Source organism: Schistocerca cancellata, chromosome 3, assembly GCF_023864275.1.
Source record: "Schistocerca cancellata isolate TAMUIC-IGC-003103 chromosome 3, iqSchCanc2.1, whole genome shotgun sequence".
NCBI lineage: Eukaryota > Metazoa > Arthropoda > Insecta > Orthoptera > Acrididae > Schistocerca > Schistocerca cancellata.
In genome coordinates this window covers 810,133,918-810,154,679 of record NC_064628.1, presented here as the reverse complement: position 1 = coordinate 810,154,679, position 20,762 = coordinate 810,133,918, and the positions used below count along the sequence as shown (strand labels likewise).

General features: G+C 39.4%; 1 protein-coding gene across 2 annotated transcripts in view; it reads right to left on the bottom strand.

The window, feature by feature from the left end:
• Positions 1-20,762, bottom strand: part of LOC126177083 (uncharacterized) — a 198,391-nt gene that overhangs the window by 58,165 nt on the left and 119,464 nt on the right. For both annotated transcript variants that reach the window (XM_049924330.1, XM_049924331.1), the window contains exon 10: positions 5,529-5,668. In XM_049924330.1, the coding sequence (XP_049780287.1) occupies positions 5,529-5,668 (140 nt within the window). The remainder of the gene's footprint in view (positions 1-5,528; positions 5,669-20,762) is intronic.

Sequence of the window (20,762 nt, the reverse complement as noted above, 5' to 3'; positions counted from 1 at the left end):
TTGAAACGTACTTTGATGCCCTCCAAAGGAAAAAAAGATTACAAAACATGAGCCTAGGCCTTAATAACCACCATGAAAGATGACACGTCAAGGTGATCTTATAATTTTACAGCATTGCCAGTTAGTGATAATTGTCTGAAAAAATATTAGACATCTCTATTTTTAATCTAGAATGTGATGGAGTATTTTCCAAAATAAAATTCTTGAAAGTTGTTACAAAAAACAAAAAAACCAAGATAACAACTAGCATTACAAGAAACTTTCAAGATTTTTTTTTATGTCAGTCTGTGAAAAAAGCAGAAGCGCTAACATACGTTCTAAGACAAAAATATGACACACCATGAAGGTGTTATGCAAATTGGTCATAAATTGATATTCATACAGATATCAGCAGAAAATGCTGCCGATGGATGAATGTGTGATGCTTCAGCACAGTTTCAGCATGCAGTTGGCAAGGGCGTGGTGATACCAGGGCGTAAGGTCTTTGCAAATTTCATTTCATGTATTCAGTTGGCAAGTATCTATGCCTCATAGACAGGCCCATGAAGAATACATGAAGATTTCAGAATTTGGAGAGAATGTGTAGATGGGCTAAAGAAGCCAGTTGGAGTAATCAATAGATCACCTGACATTTGAATAATAGAGATGTTACTTTTTGACGATGGCAGGAATGGGTGACCCACGGCCAAACATAGCATCAAGAAGGAAGCGGTCATCCGAGAGAGATGACAGAATGAGAGGACCGAGCAATTGTCAGAGAGGCCCCTGACTGATCATTTCCATCGATCCAACATGCAACTGGTGCTTCGGTAACCACAAGAATCACTAATAGGTGGCTTACAGAAAGGGGGCTGAGCTCATGGTGCCCCTTGCACTGACTACTATTGACCTCTGTACACCAACCAGCCAATTTTCGGTGGTGTCTGGCACATTAGGCCTGAAATCTCATCGAATGGAGTTGAACTGACTTCTGTGCAGAGTCCTGATTTGAATTGAGCCCTGATGACCAGCAATGATGTGTCTGGAGACATCTCAGATAGCGGCAGAATACCAAACTGACCATCACCCAGCATATGGCCCAACAACCAGGAGTGATGGTCTGAGGTCCATTTCATTTCATAGCAGAATGCCTTTGGTCGTCATCCATGGCACCCTACAGCACAGCAGTACAGCAGTCTATGTCCCGTTTTGTTGCCCTTCATGGTATGACATCCTAGGCTTACATTTCAGCAAGATAATGCCAACACCAACTGGTGAGAGATTTTATTGTTTGTCTTCATGATTGCCAAACCCTATCTTGATCAGAAAGGTTTCTGGGTTTCTCCCCAATTGAGAATGTTTGGAGCATTATGGGCAGGACCTTCCAATCTGCCAATCTGCCAATTGGACAGAATTTGGCACCCTATCCCCAAGGAGGACATCCAACAACTCTATCAATCACTGCCATTACAAGAAACTGCTTGCATAAGGACCAGAGGTGGGCGAACATGTTACTGACTTGTTCAATTTGTGAAGTTGTTTCTCTTGAATAAATCTGTATATGCACATCTACCAATTTGCATCCCATCTGAACAACTAAAATAAAAATATGAACATTCTCAAAGTTTGTAAATGCATGTGATACATATTTTATCTTGAAAACATAGAAGCATTCTGAGATAAAACAAAATGAAATACCATAAGAGGTGTGGAACTGTCTTGTCTGTGTACTAGAAATATCAGTGCTGATGAATTTATGTTCTTTTGAGCTTTGTAAAAACTCCCAGCGACAAAGTTGTTAAGAAAAGTGTAAAATTAGTTTTGATAGCACATGAGACATCATTCTTGTATCGTACTGCTGCATTTTCTAAACTGAAAACCAAGTGAGAAGCAAAGATGAAGAATAAAGATCTCTGAGCCAGAACAATTAATTTTTTCATGGAGATCGCCCAGTATTTTACTAGTCATTGGAAACCCTCCTCTGTCATAATAACCAAGTACAATTCTACACACTAACTTTTGGTTATATTATTCCTGGCTTCCTCACAGCTGGCCAGATCAATAAAAGAACTTCAGTATGTTCGATACAATAATCTTAGTTTGCTTTCAATTGTCCTGTCATTATTTATGCACATCAACTGGTGTAGCACTGCAATTAGGCCATTTCTCTTGCATTTCACTCACTGCAAAACACAAGTCAAAGCAACTTTATATGGACAATGGAAATCACATAACATCACAAGGGAACTCTGAATATTCAGCTGATGCTGATCTCCTTTACTGCTGCAGTGTGCATGTGGTAACAAAGTTGTGAAGAGGACAAATCACAATGTTACATGTCTGAAGACACCACACAGCAGGTATGACCTTGAGCTGCCTATTTTTGTGGTGGCCACTGTAATTATGATGGTCATTGCTTAATCAAGTAATTTTATCATCAAAAGGTCATAGAGATTGTGTAAAGTATTTTGCAGATTACACACAAATGACAAACATGCCCAGCTTATAAAATTCATTGTGGATCTTAACATTTAGGGTCAGTTTAAGAAGTAGTTCCCAAAAAAATTTTCATTGACTTGGACCAAGTTGCACTGTACTGTAAACATCACAAAGACGATTCTGAATTTTCCTTAATGAGGAAACACTCCTCTACTCACAACAGGAAAAAATTACTTATTTTGTCTTGAAATTTAGCATACTAGAGAACAACTTTGAAACATTTCACTGAGTTAGCACAGTTGCATTATGTAGCAGCAAACTAACATGTCTTGATGGCCAGCTGCACTACATTGTGCATCTAACTTTTTGTTTGTACCATACCTTATGTTACAATGTTTTTGTCTTCGCTTCATGCACACTTGTGGGAATTTCATTGTAACAATACCAAAACCAAATTATGTCATGTATACATCTTTTCCAAAACTATACCACAAAAACGTATCAAAACAACTTTACATACATTCTAAATGTCAAGATAAGTGTGAGGTTTTGTGCTGGTGCTTGTACACTATCAAAACAAAATGAAATCAAAGCAGATTTAGCACATAATGATGTATCATTGAATATAGAAACTGATTAATTTAGCAACTAACAGTAAAGAGGCTGGTGCAAAAATACAAATAGAAAATATCCCAAACTGTCAGATGAATAAATAAACAAAGAAAGAACTAGACTTTATTAAAGGGACTAAGACATATGAAAACTGAAAAAATGAAAGATAAAAAATAACTTATATATGCAGTCAACATGACTCTACAATACAGGTAAGATAAAAATACAAATAAAAGACAAAAATGAAAACAAAATTTTCCAAAGGCTAAAAGTGCTAGAAATCAGATTTGTACCAAAATCACACTTCACTCAGTACAAAAGCAAGCTTTAAAAAGCACCTCATAGAGGTTAAAAAGATTACTAAAGTAACATCCATCACCAGTATTTAAATTCAAAGTCACCGCCTCACTTAACATCTTGAAAGAGACAAGTGTGCAGGATACAATCAAATAAGCAATGAAATCTAGCCATTGGATGTGAACCTGCCTTTACAGTGAGAGTGGAGACAGCATGCCAGTTATTGTAGTGACTGTACCACAACACTGCTACAGCGATCTCACTGCTAAACTGTAATATTAAATCTTTTACATGTGTTAAACACAAGGGCTGATGTATTACAGCATAAGTGGTCATAAACTATGATCACTTACAGTAAATACAGTAGCAGTTTTTTTACCAGAGTTAGTTAAAAGTACATGCTTTCAGATTAGAGATGCACATGATAAATGTTGTTATAATTTGCAAGCACTGTTTCACTTTTAGTGATATTGATCTGATTCTATAAAGCATTAGGGTTTGATAAATTGTAATGAGATGCGGGAATATTTGATCTAAACAGATTCTTCTGCTTGACTGAGCAGACAATATTAACAAAACATTTGATTAGGTTAGAGGTTCGTGTTAGTTTCACACATAATCAAGTTAGTTTTATACAGAGTGTCTCAGGAGGAACGGCCAATATTCAGGGATATAGCAGCAAAAAAGTATAGTATACATGGTCTCTATCTGTATACCTTAAGAGCTATGGTCACTTCCTCATCTTCAATACTATGAAGCCAATTGCTTCTACTGCAAGCTCTTTGCTTTCCATACTTTGAGAAATGATAGTATGGTTCAAAACAAGAAAAATGTGTTCAGTAAGAATGAGGACTAAATTGCATAGCTTAAGAACTATGAGCATTTGTTCAACTTTGCTACAGTGAAACAAATCTCTTCTACTGAACAAGGGCTCATAACTCCTGAGGTATGTATTTTAGAGGCCATGTTTACTTGAAAATTTTTTCTTGGTTTGGTCCGTGATACCTCCTCCCAAAGTATGGAAAGCAAAGAGCTAGCAATAGAAACGATTTGTTTCACAGTATCAAAGATGAAGAAGGGATCATACCTCTTACTGCATATACAGGGTGTTTCAAAATGAATATACAGGTTTTAATGCTTTGTAGCACATATTACATTCATCTTACATTTATAAATAATACACCAAATGAAAGAGAAACACAAACAGTATTTCTTATAATTATTCAGTGTGAACACTGATCACACACCGAGTCGTTGGCGAGTTCTTCCGAAACCTTGATCAATGTGTAAGGAGTAACTGTTGCAATAACACTGTTCCTGAAGTCGGATAGATCAGCTGGTATCAGAGGCACATGCACATGATCACATTAGATTGTGTGTGAACCTGGAGGTCATGCATAAAATGCTGTGTCAACTGGCCCCTTGCGCCCAATCCACTGGTCGGATACAACGTCGTTAAACCAGTCGCGTACTGAGTTATGCCAGTGAGGCAGCACACCATCTTGCTCCCAAATAAAGATGTGTTGTTCAGCTTCTTCCCATTGAGGCATGGGCCATAGCTGTAGCAAGATAAAAAACATCAGTCACAGTTGTTTCACCAAAAAAGAAAGGCCCATAAACTATCCTCAGGGATATTTCTTGGGGCTGAGCGTGGAAGACTCGCACCCATTCAACATGTTTTTCAGTCACTCTTTGTCATTCCATACTCTTCCAATTGTGCACAAGTATACAAACAAAACTGTTTGAGTTGCTCTTTCATATAGTGTATTATTTACAATTGTAAGTTGAACATAATAAATGCTACAACGCCTTACAACCAGTATATTAATTTTGAAATGCCCTGTATTTTAGCACCCAAGTTTACCAGACTCTTTAGCTTCAAATGATCTTTCCTACCACATTCCTAATTATTGAGCATTCCTCCTAGGTTACTCTGTATTGTGCTACAAATTTCATTTGACAACTAAACCTCAGAAGTGTAATATACTTAGTCATTAACAGGGAAAATTGAAAAAATTCTGATCACTTAAGAAGGCACAAAGAAGTTATCATGATGAAACAACTAAATGTTTAACGTAGCTGTCAACAGGTTCTGGAGATTAATGGGTTCATATCTGAAAGAGGTAATTAATGCTTCAGTAACTTCCTATATCTCATTACATTTACAATGAAGTAAAGAGTGCTACTGAAATGATACTCACTCTTTGTTAGTATTCCTGAAATTCATTGTGTTTGCACCATCCACAGTCCCTCTATTAACGTCTCTAGCCATCCGTATATCATGTTCCCAAAACCTTCGCAGGTCTGGTGATGATGTATAAGGTGCAGCTACCTCCTTCACCTAAAGATACACAGTTTATGCTAACCAACAAAGCAATAAAATAGATGTTGAACATTTCTTTGAATTATAAATATATCTTTTAGTTTGTTTGCTTTGTACAGCCATGATATTTATAGTATTATGAATCATTATTATTCTCAATTTGAGTTTTAAATGAATAACGTTAATTTGTGTAGTGATTTGTGCACTAATTCATTACATTCACATATATTAACATCACAATTCTGATAAGTGATACCATAAGCTGGAAATAATAACAGTGAGCTACAAAAGCTGGAATTAATGAAGTAACATCTCAAAATGACACGAATTAAGCAAACACCAGTTGTGATGACATATTATAAGAAAAAATAAGCCTTACACAGGTTTCAGTGAACAAATATATTGAGTTAACCAATTCTTTACTGGGAGCATTTGATGTTCTTTCACTCTCATGTAACAGTATACAGCAATTAAGTCATTTTCTTTTCATCATGCATATGGCAAGTTGCATTGCAGGCCACTTCCCCTATGATGCATATCCAAACACACCTACCCAAGAGTGTCATCTACAGGAAGTGGATCAGGAAATGTTTTGTGGGTATGGATGATTATGAAGTATCCACAGAGCAAAAGGCATGTACTGGCAGGGGAAAATTATCCAAATATCTGTACTGATGTGAAGGTAAAATGAACAGGCTAAGTGACAGCCATGAAAGCATTACTACACTCATCTGTATCCAATTCCAACCCTTCTGTATATTCCACCCAGCTAAAAGTCTATAGCTGAAACTGTGTTCTGTAATAATGTAAGGCATACCAGAACAACCTTAACATGAGCCTATCTCATTAGATTAAATCTATATGTACCTTTCTGGAATCTTGTAGATTGAAATTTGATCATTTTTAAAAACAGATTCATTGCTTCTCAGAAACAAAACATTGTTCCTTTATCTTCTTTTTCTCTTCAAACACCAAGCTTTCAATCTACTTTCATGTCCACCCATCTCCTTGGCAGTTATTTGATATTACTTTTCCCATGGTGCTTACGCAACCTCTCTGTTCATGTTAATTTTTGGTGCAAATTACTCAAAACACATACCTTCGAACAGTTCATTCAAAACTATATTTACCTGTTCACACTCAAATTTTAAGAAGAGAGTTCTTCCCTTGGTGTTAGAGATCATCAATGTTTCTTATACATATGACAGATTACTCACCTTACTATTAAAGTATCAGGTAATGACATTTCATATTATGATATCTGCTACATTCTACACACAAGATAAAGTATACTTGTACATAAATCCACTTTTTTTTTCATAGGATCATTACCATAATTTTTTCTACTTCATTCATTCTATGTTGTACATGCAGATTTTAAAGCTCAGTTTCAGGCTATATATGTCTGGGAAATACAATACTTAGCAGAGTACTTCAATATGTATTACTTCACAACATAAAACAATGTTTGTACAGCAATACACTCAACTCAAATAAAATGACAATTAATAATAAACACTTTTTGAGATGAGTAACGGATTTTCAAAGTGAGTACACAATCTGTTAACATCCCTGCCTGCATGAGAAATTAACTACCTCTCACTGTTGCATGAATAAAGAATGCAAATATGGCAAGTGCATTTCTTGGTCCTGGCTGCCAGACTACTAGCACATGCGGTGTGAAGGAAACAATACAACAAGTAATATACAAGATGTAAAGATGACAGATTAACAAACTACACAACAGGGTCACTGCAGAGTTGCTTCTAAGGGTACAATAGTTATCATAGTTCTTTGGATCATCAAATGTTGAACTGCTCTGTTATTTACTTTTAGTCCAACAAAATAATTTTCTGATACATCATCAGGAAAATGAAATTAAGAAACTGTTATATTATGTGGAGACACAATGACTGGTCAGTACTTATTTTCAGAATACAAATCTTCAAGTACTGCTAATTAAATACTTAAAAATAGAAGAAACTACACCAGACTTTCAGAATTTTTTACTTCCACCACTAGGGTAAAAAGAAGGATTGGGTGGGGGAAGTTGGAAGGATGGGCAGCTAACTCAGACCCCAAGTTGAAGGGCAGAGGATACAAGTTGAGGGGCAGAGGATACACATATGGAGGGGAAGGTGCTGTGATCCTCACTAAAGCTGGATGCCTCTCTCTGGTTGTCTGAGCATCATGACCAAATATGCTTGTACTTTATGGTCACTATATTGTGATTAGGTGAGAAACTAAGTGTCACTACAACACAAAAGAGAATAGTTTCCAAGTCTGAGCTCATGTCAATTTTTTACATCAGATACTTAATACACTCCTGGAAATGGAAAAAAGAACACATTGACACCGGTGTGTCAGACCCACCATACTTGCTCCGGACACTGCGAGAGGGCTGTACAAGCAATGATCACACGCACGGCACAGCGGACACACCAGGAACCGCGGTGTTGGCCGTCGAATGGCGCTAGCTGCGCAGCATTTGTGCACCGCCGCCGTCAGTGTCAGCCAGTTTGCCGTGGCATACGGAGCTCCATCGCAGTCTTTAACACTGGTAGCATGCTGTGACAGTGTGGACGTGAACCGTATGTGCAGTTGACGGACTTTGAGCGAGGGCGTCTAGTGGGCATGCGGGAGGCCGGGTGGACGTACCGCCGAATTGCTCAACACGTGGGGCGTGAGGTCCCCACAGTACATCGATGTTGTCGCCAGTGGTCGGCGGAAGGTGCACGTGCCCGTCGACCTGGGACCAGACCGCAGCGACGCACGGATGCACGCCAAGACCGTAGGATCCTACGCAGTGCCGTAGGGAACCGCACCGCCACTTCCCAGCAAATTAGGGACACTGTTGCTCCTGGGGTATCGGCGAGGACCATTCGCAACCATCTCCATGAAGCTGGGCTACGGTCCCGCACACCGTTAGGCCGTCTTCCGCTCACGCCCCAACAATGTGCAGCCCGCCTCCAGTGGTGTCGCGACAGGCATGAATGGAGGGACGAATGGAGACGTGTCGTCTTCAGCGATGAGAGTCGCTTCTGCCTTGGTGCCAATGATGGTCGTATGCATGTTTGGCGCCGTGCAGGTGAGCGCCACAATCAGGACTGTATACGACCGAGGCACACAGGGCCAACACCCGGCATCATGGTGTGGGGAGCGATCTCCTACACTGGCTGTACACCACTGGTGATCGTCGAGGGGACACTGAATAGTGCACGCTACATCCAAACCATCATCGAACCCATCATTCTACCATTCCTAGACCGGCAAGGGAACTTGCTGTTCCAACAGGACAATGCACGTCCGCATGTATCCCGTGCCACCCAACGTGCTCTAGAAGGTGTACGTCAACTACCCTGGCCAGCAAGATCTCCGGATCTGTCCCCCATTGAGCATGTTTGGGACTGGATGAAGCGTCGTCTCACGCGGTCTGCATGTCCAGCACGAACGCTGGTCCAACTGAGGCGCCAGGTGGAAATGGCATGGCAAGCCGTTCCACAGGACTACATCCAGCATCTCCACGATCGTCTCCATGGGAGAATAGCAGCCTGCATTGCTGCGAAAGGTGGATATACACTGTACTAGTGCCGACATTGTGCATGCTCTGTTGCCTGTGTCTATGTGCCTGTGGTTCTGTCAGTGTGATCATGTGATGTATCTGACCCCAGGAATGTGTCAATAAAGTTTCCCCTTCCTGGGACAATGAATTCACGGTGTTCTTATTTCAATTTCCAGGAATGTATTTATGGAGAAGAACATACTGAACTGTTTCAAAATTAGTGAAAGAATTGCTACCAGTTCTGCTGCATCATTTCAAAACTTGATTGTGATCTGTACATTGGCAGGTTGACCAGAAAACTGTTTCTGCTTTATTTCCACACGTGCTTTAGTCACCAACCCCACTGTCATGCAAAACACCACTATGAGATGCAGCACAAATCGATAAAATAGACACTATATTACCCGAAACTTTATGCTCTTGTAATTTGGAAAGTCAACCATTCGTAACAAAGCAGTGTTACCTTGAACATACTCAACATCATGATTCATGATATGCAAGTATTTCTTAAGGAAAAACTTGTATTACACATGGGATTCTACTTCTGAACGCAAAGTGAAGAACATTTTTATGTATTTCATGTCTGAAGGGATGTATTGCCTACCACCACTTTTGATCCCACTTTGTGATATAGAAACATGTGCTTCAAATGTACAATGTATTTCTCTCAACATGACATTAAATGTCATGTTTTCAGAAGGATAATCACCTCCCTTGGGTACTAAATTTGGTCTTTTTTGACAACAGACATACATGTACAATGTGACAGCAAATGGATTTCAGGAGCAGTATTGCACATACATGTCAATTAACTACACTGAATGTGCTTTCATAATTGTAATTAAATAAGTTAACAATGTTTTCCTGCTACCAATTTCAGAAAACAAGAGAAAATGTAAAATTCTCAGCTTATGTGGAGAATGGAATTACTCTGATTCTTTGTGGAGCATCTAATGTAGCATTGCAATCTTCTGTCTGTCTAATAGTTCCCTGCTTCATATACTGTTTTAGTCAACATGAGACATAGTAAGGTAGAGTAGCTCCATTGGCTATAATTCAACTGCTTAAATAATTTTTCTTCTTTTTTCTGATTTCCACTGTACACGTAATATACATACCATGTGCACAAAAAATCCCAAATTCTTATTCACCCAGTATTTCAATAAACTTTATTATTCATGGGATAATTCACAGTTTGTTGATGGTAGACACAGTTCATGTAGAAATAATTTATTTACAGAAATTCTAATATTATGATACCTGTAAACCATGTGCACATCAAAACTCAACCCTGCTAATAATTGTTTGCTTTTTGATAATTTATTTCAATGCCCTCATTCTCCCCTTTCAAACAAATAATTTTATTTTTCAGAAAACTTAATATTTCAAGACTTATTTGTATTCGAAATTTAAAATGTACTCAGTGTAGACTCTCACTAATCCGGCCATTCCTGGCATATATGGGTGCCGGATTAGCGGAAGTGCAAGATTATTGAGTGTCTGAAATATATTATATCGTTTTATTTTGTTTCTTATTTATTTTGAAAACATGGGGGACACAGTGTACTGTACTTTATTAAACTGAAGGATACAGTTTTAAAACATAGAGGATGTACTTTATTAAGTCCAAAAATACATTAATTTTCAAAGAAAACTTAGTCCTCAAGTGTATACAGTACATAATTATACAGTCGTATCACTCACTATGAAACATGTCCCTAATTTTTAACTGTCCCAATGGTGATACGCGATGGTGGCGTGCTTTATCACACAACTGCTTTAAAAGCTCTACATCAGTACTGCACGTATCTGGTTGTTGCATAATGTACTCTAGGAAGAACACGGCAGCTTCAGCACCAGCAGTCTGAGAAATCTTCATGCTCTCTCCTCCTGTGTCCTCTTCTTCATCACTTTCATCATTACTTTCTTGCACACTTTTGATTATTCCTTCATCTGTTAAAGTGTGGTCCATATCACAGTTTTCCTCTGTACACGGTGGCAGCCAGTCAAGGAATATTTTAGGGAATTGGTTTAAAAAATTTATTTCAAAGGCCCAATCAAATCTTTACAAGTTTACTCCTAGAGCAACTTATGCTGTGCCTACGTGACACAAGTTGCCTGTCTTTCAAAACCGAGGCAGTTCTGTTCAGTTAAAGCTGCTGACAAGAGGTGCCCTGAGACCTCTGCCGATACTACTAGCGAATTCACGCCATCGGTTTTAGCCAGTAGCGTGCACGGGATACAGGTCACGTATGTGGACACTGGAGTGTTCTGCAGTGTGGAACACAGTCGCCTCTCTCTCTCTTGTAATCCAGACTCGTGCAGAACAGATGTCTTTTCGGAAGGCAGAGCCTCTGGCTCTGCTTTTCATGACCGGCCTCCAACATGAGTCAACATAAACCACTTCCCCTTCCGTTGCCCATTTCAATTAATTGTTCGTCCTCCTAGACTGGCCTAAACCTGGTAACTTCTGACCCTAGGTGCACCCCTTGTATGCCATACACGGAAATATATTCTCTTTATTGTATCTAATTTCCTGTTCTGTCATTTACAGGGGCCCTGGATGCCCACTATCAAGTGCTGACCGCTCCACCTCCTGCACAGATTCATCACGAGGCATACATAACAACCTTCTTCCCCCTTCCCTGACCATATACAGTACATTGGTGTCAGAATTGTGAATCATTCTCACCTTTCAGTCCATAGGGTAGCCGTTTACTTTTAGTTCATGTTTGACATTGTGTGGTCGGTCAGTATTCACCACTGGTATTCCGCTGCGATCCGAGCCTGGATGCTGCAGAGCATCAGCTACGGTGCCGCTCCAATGCTGCATCCGTACATACCAGCACCTGGGGTAAGTCTACTGCCTGCCTCTCACAGCGTGCCGCAGCATCAATTGCACGCTCAGTACAGCGAGCTACACCTCACAGCCACGTGCTTAATTTGTGTGTTCTGACCTCAGTTGATGGTCCAACTGGCCCAGCTTCTCAGTCACCGTCAGCTGACTCTGAGTTGGGCGTGGAAGCACGAAAGGAAAATGTGCAATGCATCCTCACCAGTGCCGTGGCTCGCTGAGCGCACTGGTGCACTGTTCACAGTTGGTGTGGCTTCTCTGCCGCTGCCGCCAACCACCTGCTGCCCCATGTTGGCCACCGGTCAGTTCCCCATTGCCATCTGTGTTTGGGTCCTGGCCTCAACACTGGGGGCGTGTTCTTTCAGCGCCGTGTAGCCAGACACCCCGCCATCCACACCACTGCTATGCGGGTACCAGTGCGTACGGTCCTTAGCCGCTGCTTCTGCACGTTGTGACACAATGACTGTACTGTGAATGTTGGCATGTAGTGAGGCACTTGCAGTCATTTGTTTGGAGAAGAGATCAGTAAATTATAGTAAACAGCTAAATTTTGCATCTTATGCAGTTATTGCCTGTTTTTTGGAGGTGTCTTTACCTAGGACGATTTGAACTTTGAATTTCTGTGAGTCTGATTACTATAAATTAGTTTTTTTCTTTTTTTTTTTTTTTTTTTTTTTGAGATCTATCAGTTAATCTCCAGGGAAGTGCAGCTTGCACAATGTGTTAGGCAACCACAAAGTCTCCCAGCTGTTCTGTTTCGTTTTCGTGTTATGATCAACTCTTTTTCCTTTCATCTTTCCTATGAGCATCATTTCTCCACCCTATGGTGAAAGTAGGTTCCTTCTCCTTGCTCCACGGACACGAGTGCTTTAAGGGCTCTGTAACGCCCTGTGGCATCATACCGCATCTGCAACGTTTCTGAAATCAATGGTGCACTAAACCTTTTTACCTTGATGAGAGTTCGTTTTTATTGCAAGACCACAGATGTGAAATCAGTATTTAGGCCTTGTAAGAAAAGCAACAAACCATTGCAGTTTGACGGTCCTGGTGATGTCTGTTGTTTACTACTGGGATTAGGCGACTTTAGGCCCCGAGCACGTACACAGTCATAATTACACGATTAGCACTTGTGTTGCCGAAAGTGATAGGACGTTGTGTGACATGTCAGATTGCAGAACGAAAGGAATGAACTTCTTCTACCTTCTCTTCCTTTTCTTTCTTGTCCCTCTGCATCCTCTTTCCTGGCCATTTATTCTTTTTCTGTCCATGCCATCTGTGTTTCGTAAGTGGTAGTTCCTCGGTTGGTTAACTCAATGCTTGAAGCTATGATGTATTACATGATTTACCATAATAAAAGTTATAATGAGGAAAGAGAATTGATTGGTTCCATCCCTCTAAGATGATAGAGGATTGATGACTTCCAGTTGTTACCCCTGGAGGGCAGCAAAGTTTTGTTGATATGAAGATATGTAATAGGTTGTTTTATTGAGGTTATTTGTGAGCAGGCACAAGGTCCTATGGTCATGTGGTTAAAGATAATTATGTACAGGCAAGAGTTCCTGTGTGTGTTGTTGTGGGTTATGTTAAATGGTCTGTTTTATACTGCCACCACAGAGATCAGAGCAGAACCATTAGCCATGATTCATTTTACCATGCAGCGAGTTTCCAGTTGATACACAGTTTTGGAGTCATTTAAATTGCATGTTATGTTACCAGTGAACACTTACTATAAGCAGAGCATGGTGCAAACACATGGACTAGCACAGCTGTCACCTTGTGATAAGCCAGTCACGCACCCAAACACTACCACTTCTCTCCCTATTCTTCATCTTCCCCCGTAAGTAAGTCTAATTTTAATATGATTTATAAGTCATTTATTGTATAAGTTGTGAGTGACAATGTATGGAGAGTATTATATAGAGTATAAATATTAAGTCATCATAAGTAACAGTTACAATTTTGTATGAGAAGGATGGTCCAGGTGCACACCTACAGTATTTGTATTATGTGGGAAGTTTAGGTATTTTGAAGAATGTGAGGTGTTTAAAGGTGCCGTCTCTCAACTACTGTATAGGTCTTTATGATGCGGTGAATTAAATTACTTGCATTATTCAGCTTTGTTGCAGAATTTTGGTGTTGTACTGTATTTCACTTGTAGATCTCTTCTATTGACTAAGATATTGTTTTTTCTTTCAAAATAATGCATCAAGTTTATCTTACTAAAGTTTTTCTACGATGCTACTTTTTACAAGCGTACATCATTGAACTTTTCATTTTGTTGGCAAACCTTGTGGTGTCTGTTCTATTTGTCTTTTATTGTTCAATGGATTGTGATACTTCGAAGTTTCATCTAACTTTTGGAACTAATGTTCCACTGCTTTGCAGATGAACTAAGTCCATTCACAGTTTACAAGCATTTATTTGCCTGTTTTCTTTCAAGCTGTCACTAAGGGTTAAAAATGATTATGTGAGTTTAACTCTCATGTCTGCCAAATTGATTGTTTCCCTTCAGTCTCTCTTTACAAAACTTTCCTGACCTGTTTCCCATGAAATTAACATTTACTTTTTTCTTACCTACATCTTGTGAATGATATATTAAGTCCTGCAGTACCCTGTCATACACTCCAACCATTACATGTCAGAATTTTCATCATCTTGAGGCAACTTTGTTGTAGTCTTTATGCAGACAACCAATTCCTATAATGGATGGCCAGCGTTTTATGAATTCTGTGTTTGCTGAAAATCAACACAGAGATGCACTCTGTTGTCCAATACCTATTTAAGAATTAATGCACATTTTGTACTAACAATCTTAACTGAGCCTTCTTAAATGTTGTTTACTGTGCTGCCATGCATTTGATTTTGCCCTATAACAGTTAGGATCTCTTCACGTATAAATTTGGTGTCGCTCTCTGCCGATCATTACCAGTGTTTGACCATCTGTTATCCAGCATTGTCTTTCTCTGTTTTTACGCATACTTTGCATTATGCCACTGGTACATGCCACCAGCTGAGCTTCAAAACACATTTTCTTCTAGATTACCTTAGCAGGCACACCTGTGCTGTGCCAAGTGCTGAAAGTGCCACTGCCTCTTCTCCTTCACACCTCTCACACTTTCTCATCCCTTGTGCTTACCTCTGTGCTCTTTCCCCTCCCACATCATGTGTGTTGCACCACAGATAATATCCCCTCTATTGCCCTACTAGAGAGAAGCGCCATTAAAGTTTGTTGACGTCACAGAAGCTTATCTCTCCTTCCCCACCGGGCAAGCCATGTGCTCTTCTCCCATCAATCGAAGTTTGTTTACAAACAGTGTGTGAGCTTCTGTCGCACAGAACCACATTCTAGATGTGAATCTTTTCATATTTAATGAACTGATTATAAACTCACTGCATTCTTTCCCTTTTTTATGTGAAATTTTATGAAAAGTATGAGGATATTGTTAGCTGTTTTTTCACTGCAAACACACATTTTAATTACCTTTTCTAGAGTTTTGCCTGTGTGTTTCTCCATGTCTATAACTGTTTTTTACATGCTCATTTTATGTCACATGACAGTCCCATGATAATCTGAAAATAGTAAACTCTAAAAACAGTTGATGGGACATATATTGTTCTTGCACATTGCCGTTTTAGACGAAAAAATAAGGCTGTAACCAGTCCTCATTTGCAATTGGCATTCGAACAAGGGCTGTTCTGGTCTTGTTCTTCAGTTTTTATAGTTGTAATTTTACTATATAGAACAGTTTGTTAATAATTACCATAACAGATTTGTAAAACATTGTGGTTGAGTCATATTATTAAGAAAAAATTGAAACTATTGACGACTGAGAAGTTCTCAACCATTCAGACCACAACTTGCTCACATTTCAACCTCATTAATTTGCATTTGCCCCACTTTTAACTAATTAATTTACATGACAAATTAAGTGATGTGCATAAGGAATATTATCCTGAGAGGTAATTTAAATGTGTAGTCTTTGCTATCCCCTGACTTCATCCTTAATTTCAGTGTTTTGTTAATATAAGAAAAGGCTTTGTACTCTGTATTTTAACATGGATAAGGTTTGTATTATATGTGTTTTATGGTACCCCATCTCTTGTACTTTGTACATCAATCCTCCATTTTACTAAAATGTGTTAATATTTCGTAGACTCAGCAACTTTGTGCAACTACTACCCTCAAAAATAGTCAGATGACATAGCAAGATTTTACTAAGGTTATTACTCTTTTTCAAATGTACTTAATCCAATTCCAACCAAGCCAGGTGTTAATCCTCTGCAGTAAGTCGATTTATCATATTTCTTATTTAAGTACTTCGATTACTATAGAATTAAATATTTTGTTATAATCGTCGGTTTTCCGTTGTATTTTGTTATACTAATGATTTCAGACATTGTATTTCTGCACAAAATTTGAATAATTAACTCATGAATAATTAACTCATGAAATTTGATAAACTTGACTGCATGTAAGTCCCCTCCCACTTACATACACTAAATGAAATCTTGTAACAGATCCCTCCCATAGTATTAAGGCCCCTATTAGGGCAAACTGTCTTTCCGGAGAGTGACAGATGCCGTTTTGTAAACAATGTTTGTCACCACTTCTCTGGAAGGAGGAAGGAATGTACATGGTAGCAGTCAGTCAAGGAATATTTTAGGGAATTGGTTTAAAAAATTTATTGCAAATCCCCAGTCAAATGTTTACAAGTTTACTCCTAGAGCAACTTATGCTGTGCCTACATGACACAAGTTGCCTGTCTTTCAAAACCAAGGCAGTTCTGTCCAGTTAAAGCTATTGACAAGAGATGCCCTGAGACCTCTGCTGAAGCTGCTAGTGAATTCATGCCATTGGTTTTAGCCAATAGCATGCGTGGGATACATGTCACATGCGTGGACACTGGAGTGTTCTGCAGTGCAGAACACAGTTGCCTCTCTCTCTTGTAATCCAGACCTCGAGTAGAACAGATGTCTTTTCGGAATGCAGAGCCTCTGCCTCTGCTTTTCATGACTGGCCTCCAACATAAGTCAACATGAACCGCTTCCCCTTCTGTTGCCCATTTCAATTAATTGTTCGACCTCCTAGACTGGCCTACACCTGGTAACTTATGATCCTAGGTGCATCCCTTGTATGTCATACACTGAAATATATTCTCTTTATTGTATCTAATTTCCAGTGCTGTCATTTAATGGCAGCCCTGGATGCCCACTCCCAAGTCCTGACCGCTCAGCCTCCTGCACACCTTTGTCACGAGGCATATGTAACAACCTTTTCCCCCCTTCCCTGACCATATACAGTACACCTCATTCAGCCACTTAGTAACATCTTCATCATCAATTTCTTCTCCTCATGGAAGGTTGTGGAACATGTCAGTGTACATAGTAATTGACAATTCCAAATTGACTGGCTCATCATTGTCACTCACTACTGGGTTCAACTCGGCATCAATGGATGGCCACAGTTTACTCCAACTCTTCATTATGGTAGCATTCTCCACTTCATCCCATGCTTTGGCTGCTTGGAAAACAACATAATGTATGTTAATTGCTTCCCACACCTTCAGCATAGTCTCGAGAGAGTCACTTTCATTCAGCAAGGAGACGAGAAGTGAATGTTGATAATGATGTTTAATTGATTCCAAAATTCCCTGGTCCATGGGCAAAATTAGGGCTGTCACATTGGGTGGGAGCAAGAGTGCTGGTACATGTATACCATTGGACTTTAGAGAAACATCTGAAGGATGACTGGGAGCATTGTCAATTGTAAGGATATCTTTCTGTGGAAGCTTTTCCTTCTTTAGCTCTTTTCTCACTGCTGGTACAAATGTTTCATGGAACCACTGAGAGAATATTTGTCTGTCCATTCATGCTTTCTTCTGAGTGCAATACTGTGCTGGTAGAGTATTTATGTCAGTGTGTTGAAAACAACATGGATGTTGAAATTTTCCAATCACCACAAGCAGTAGTTTATGACTCCCATTTGGATTACAACACACACTGTTTCTGTTGCTTGTAATCATGAGCTTCCTTCTTGTTCTTGGCAGCTAATATTTTTGAAGGAAGCATCTTCTAAAAGAGTCCTGTTTCATCAGCATTATACAAGGCATCAGCAGTTAAATCTTGTTCCTCTATTATCTTCTGTATCTTGGTTATCATAAGCTGAGTGACTGTCAGATGCCGAATGCCATGTTCTTTTCTCCAGTTTGATAGCCAACCTTTGCTCGCTGCAAACAAGTTACTACTGGCAAGTCATTTGTTACATGCAGCTGCTTTTTCCTTTATAATCAGGCCACTGACTGGAATCCCTTTATTGCATTGTTATATGAACCATCTATAAACAGCTAGCTACGTCCAGTTCTTCATTCTCACTCTTTTGCATAATCTTCCATTTTCCCAAGTCACTATCCATTTGTATTGAATACTGTCGAATGATGTCTTTCTTTTTGACATCATAAATAGTTGCTCATCCAACACTGAACTCAGCAGCAATGGCTTCCTGTGAAGAACCTCAATTTAACTTATCTAAAATTTCGAGTTTCTGCTTGAGGTCTAGCGTAACATGTTTCCTTTTAGAAGACATAATTCCAAACTGTAAAGAAAACTGTAAAAAAATTTCAGATACAGTATATAAAGCATTGTTTAACTAAGCATCGTTGCACATGATAATTCATTGTGCACATGTTTTTGGATGTGCGCTGGATTACTGAGAGCGCAGACTAGTGAGGGCCAGATTAGCGAGAGTCGAGTGTAACTCTTTCCAAAATCCAGTATTACAGTTTTGCAGCCTCAATTTTTCTGCTTCCAAAAGATGCAACATTCCTAAAATAACATGTCAGTTAACAAAATATGCCAGTAAGAAAATATAACTTTCAGTAAATTCTTGACAGTGTTTGAAAATCCCAGTGTACCTAAAAACTTCTCTCATGAAACAGTACCTACTATTCTGCCATTTTGCAGTCATACAGCTTTTGGTTGAACAAATTTAGTTCATTAACAATTGCATCTTTGTACATTTTAATTTTTCTGCCTTTTACACTGTTGTTGTTGTTGTGGTCTTCAGTCCTGAGACTGGTTTGATGCAGCTCTCCATGCTACTCTATCCTGTGCAAGCTTCTTCATCTCCCAGTACCTACTGCAACCTACATCCTTCAGAATCTGCTTAGTGTATTCATCTCTTGGTCTCCCCCTACGATTTTTACCCTCCTCGCTGCCCTCCAATACTAAATTGGTGATCCCTTGATGCCTCAGAACATGTCCTCTTGTCAAGTTGTGCCACAAACTTCTCTTCTCCCCAATCCTATTCAATACTTCCTCATTAGTTATGTGATCTACCCATCTAATCTTCAGCATTCTTCTGTAGCACCACATTTCGAAAGCTTCTATTCTCTTCTTGTCCAAACTATTTACCGTCCATGTTTCACTTCCATACATGGCTACACTCCATACAAATACTTTCAGAAATGACTACCTGACACTTAAATCTATACTCGATGTTAACAAATTTCTCTTCTTCAGAAACGCTTTCCTTGCCATTGCCAGTCTACATTTTATATCCTCTCTACTTCGACCATCATCAGTTATTTTGCTCCCCAAATAGCAAAACTCCTTTAATACTTTAAGTGTCTCATTTCCTAATCTAAATCCCTCAGCATCACCCGACTTAATTCCACTACATTCCATTAACCTCGTTTTGCTTTTGTTGATGTTCATCTTATATCCTCCCTTCAAGATACCATCCATTCCGTTCAACTGCTCTTCCAAGTCCTTTGCTGTCTCTGACAGAATTACAATGTCATCGGAAAACCTCAAAGATTTTATTTCTTCTCCATGGATTTTAATACCTACTCCGAAATTTTCTTTTGTTTCCCTTACTGCTTGCTCAATATACAGATTGAATAACATCAGGGAGAGGCTACATCCCTGTCTTACTCCCTTCCAAACCGCTGCTTCCATTTCATGTCCCTCGACTCTTATAACTGCCATCTGGTTTCTGTACAAATTGTAAATAGCCTTTCTCTCCCTGTATTTTACCCCTGCCACCTTTAGAATTTGAAAGAGAGTATTCCAGTCAACATTGTCAAAAGCTTTCTCTAAGTCTACAAATGCTAGAAACGTAGGTTTGCCTTTCCTTAACCTTTCTTCTAAGATAAGTCGTAAGGTCAGTATTGCCTCACGTGTGCCAGTATTTCTACGGAATCCAAACTGATCTTCCCCGAGGTTGGCTTCTACTAGTTTTTCTATTTGTCTGTAAAGAATTCGTGTTAGTATTTTGCAGCTGTGGCTTATTAAACTGATTGTTCGGTAATATTCACATCTGTCAACACCTGCTTTCTTTGGGATTGGAATTATTATATTCTTCTTGAAGTCTGAGGGTATTTCACCTGTCTCATACATCTTGCTCACCAGATGGTAGAGTTTTGTCAGGACTGGCTCTCCCAAGGCCGTCAGTAGTTCTAATGGAATGTTGTCTACTCCGGGGGCCTTGTTTCGACTCAGGTCTTTCACTGCTCTGTCAAACTCTTCACGCAGTATCGTATCTCCCATTTCATCTTCATCTACATCCTCTTCCATTTCCATAACATTGTCCTCAAGTACATCGCCCTTGTATAGACCCTCTATATACTCCTTCCACCTTTCTGCTTTCCCTTCTTTGCTTAGAACTGGGTTTCCATCTGAGCTCTTGATGTTCATAC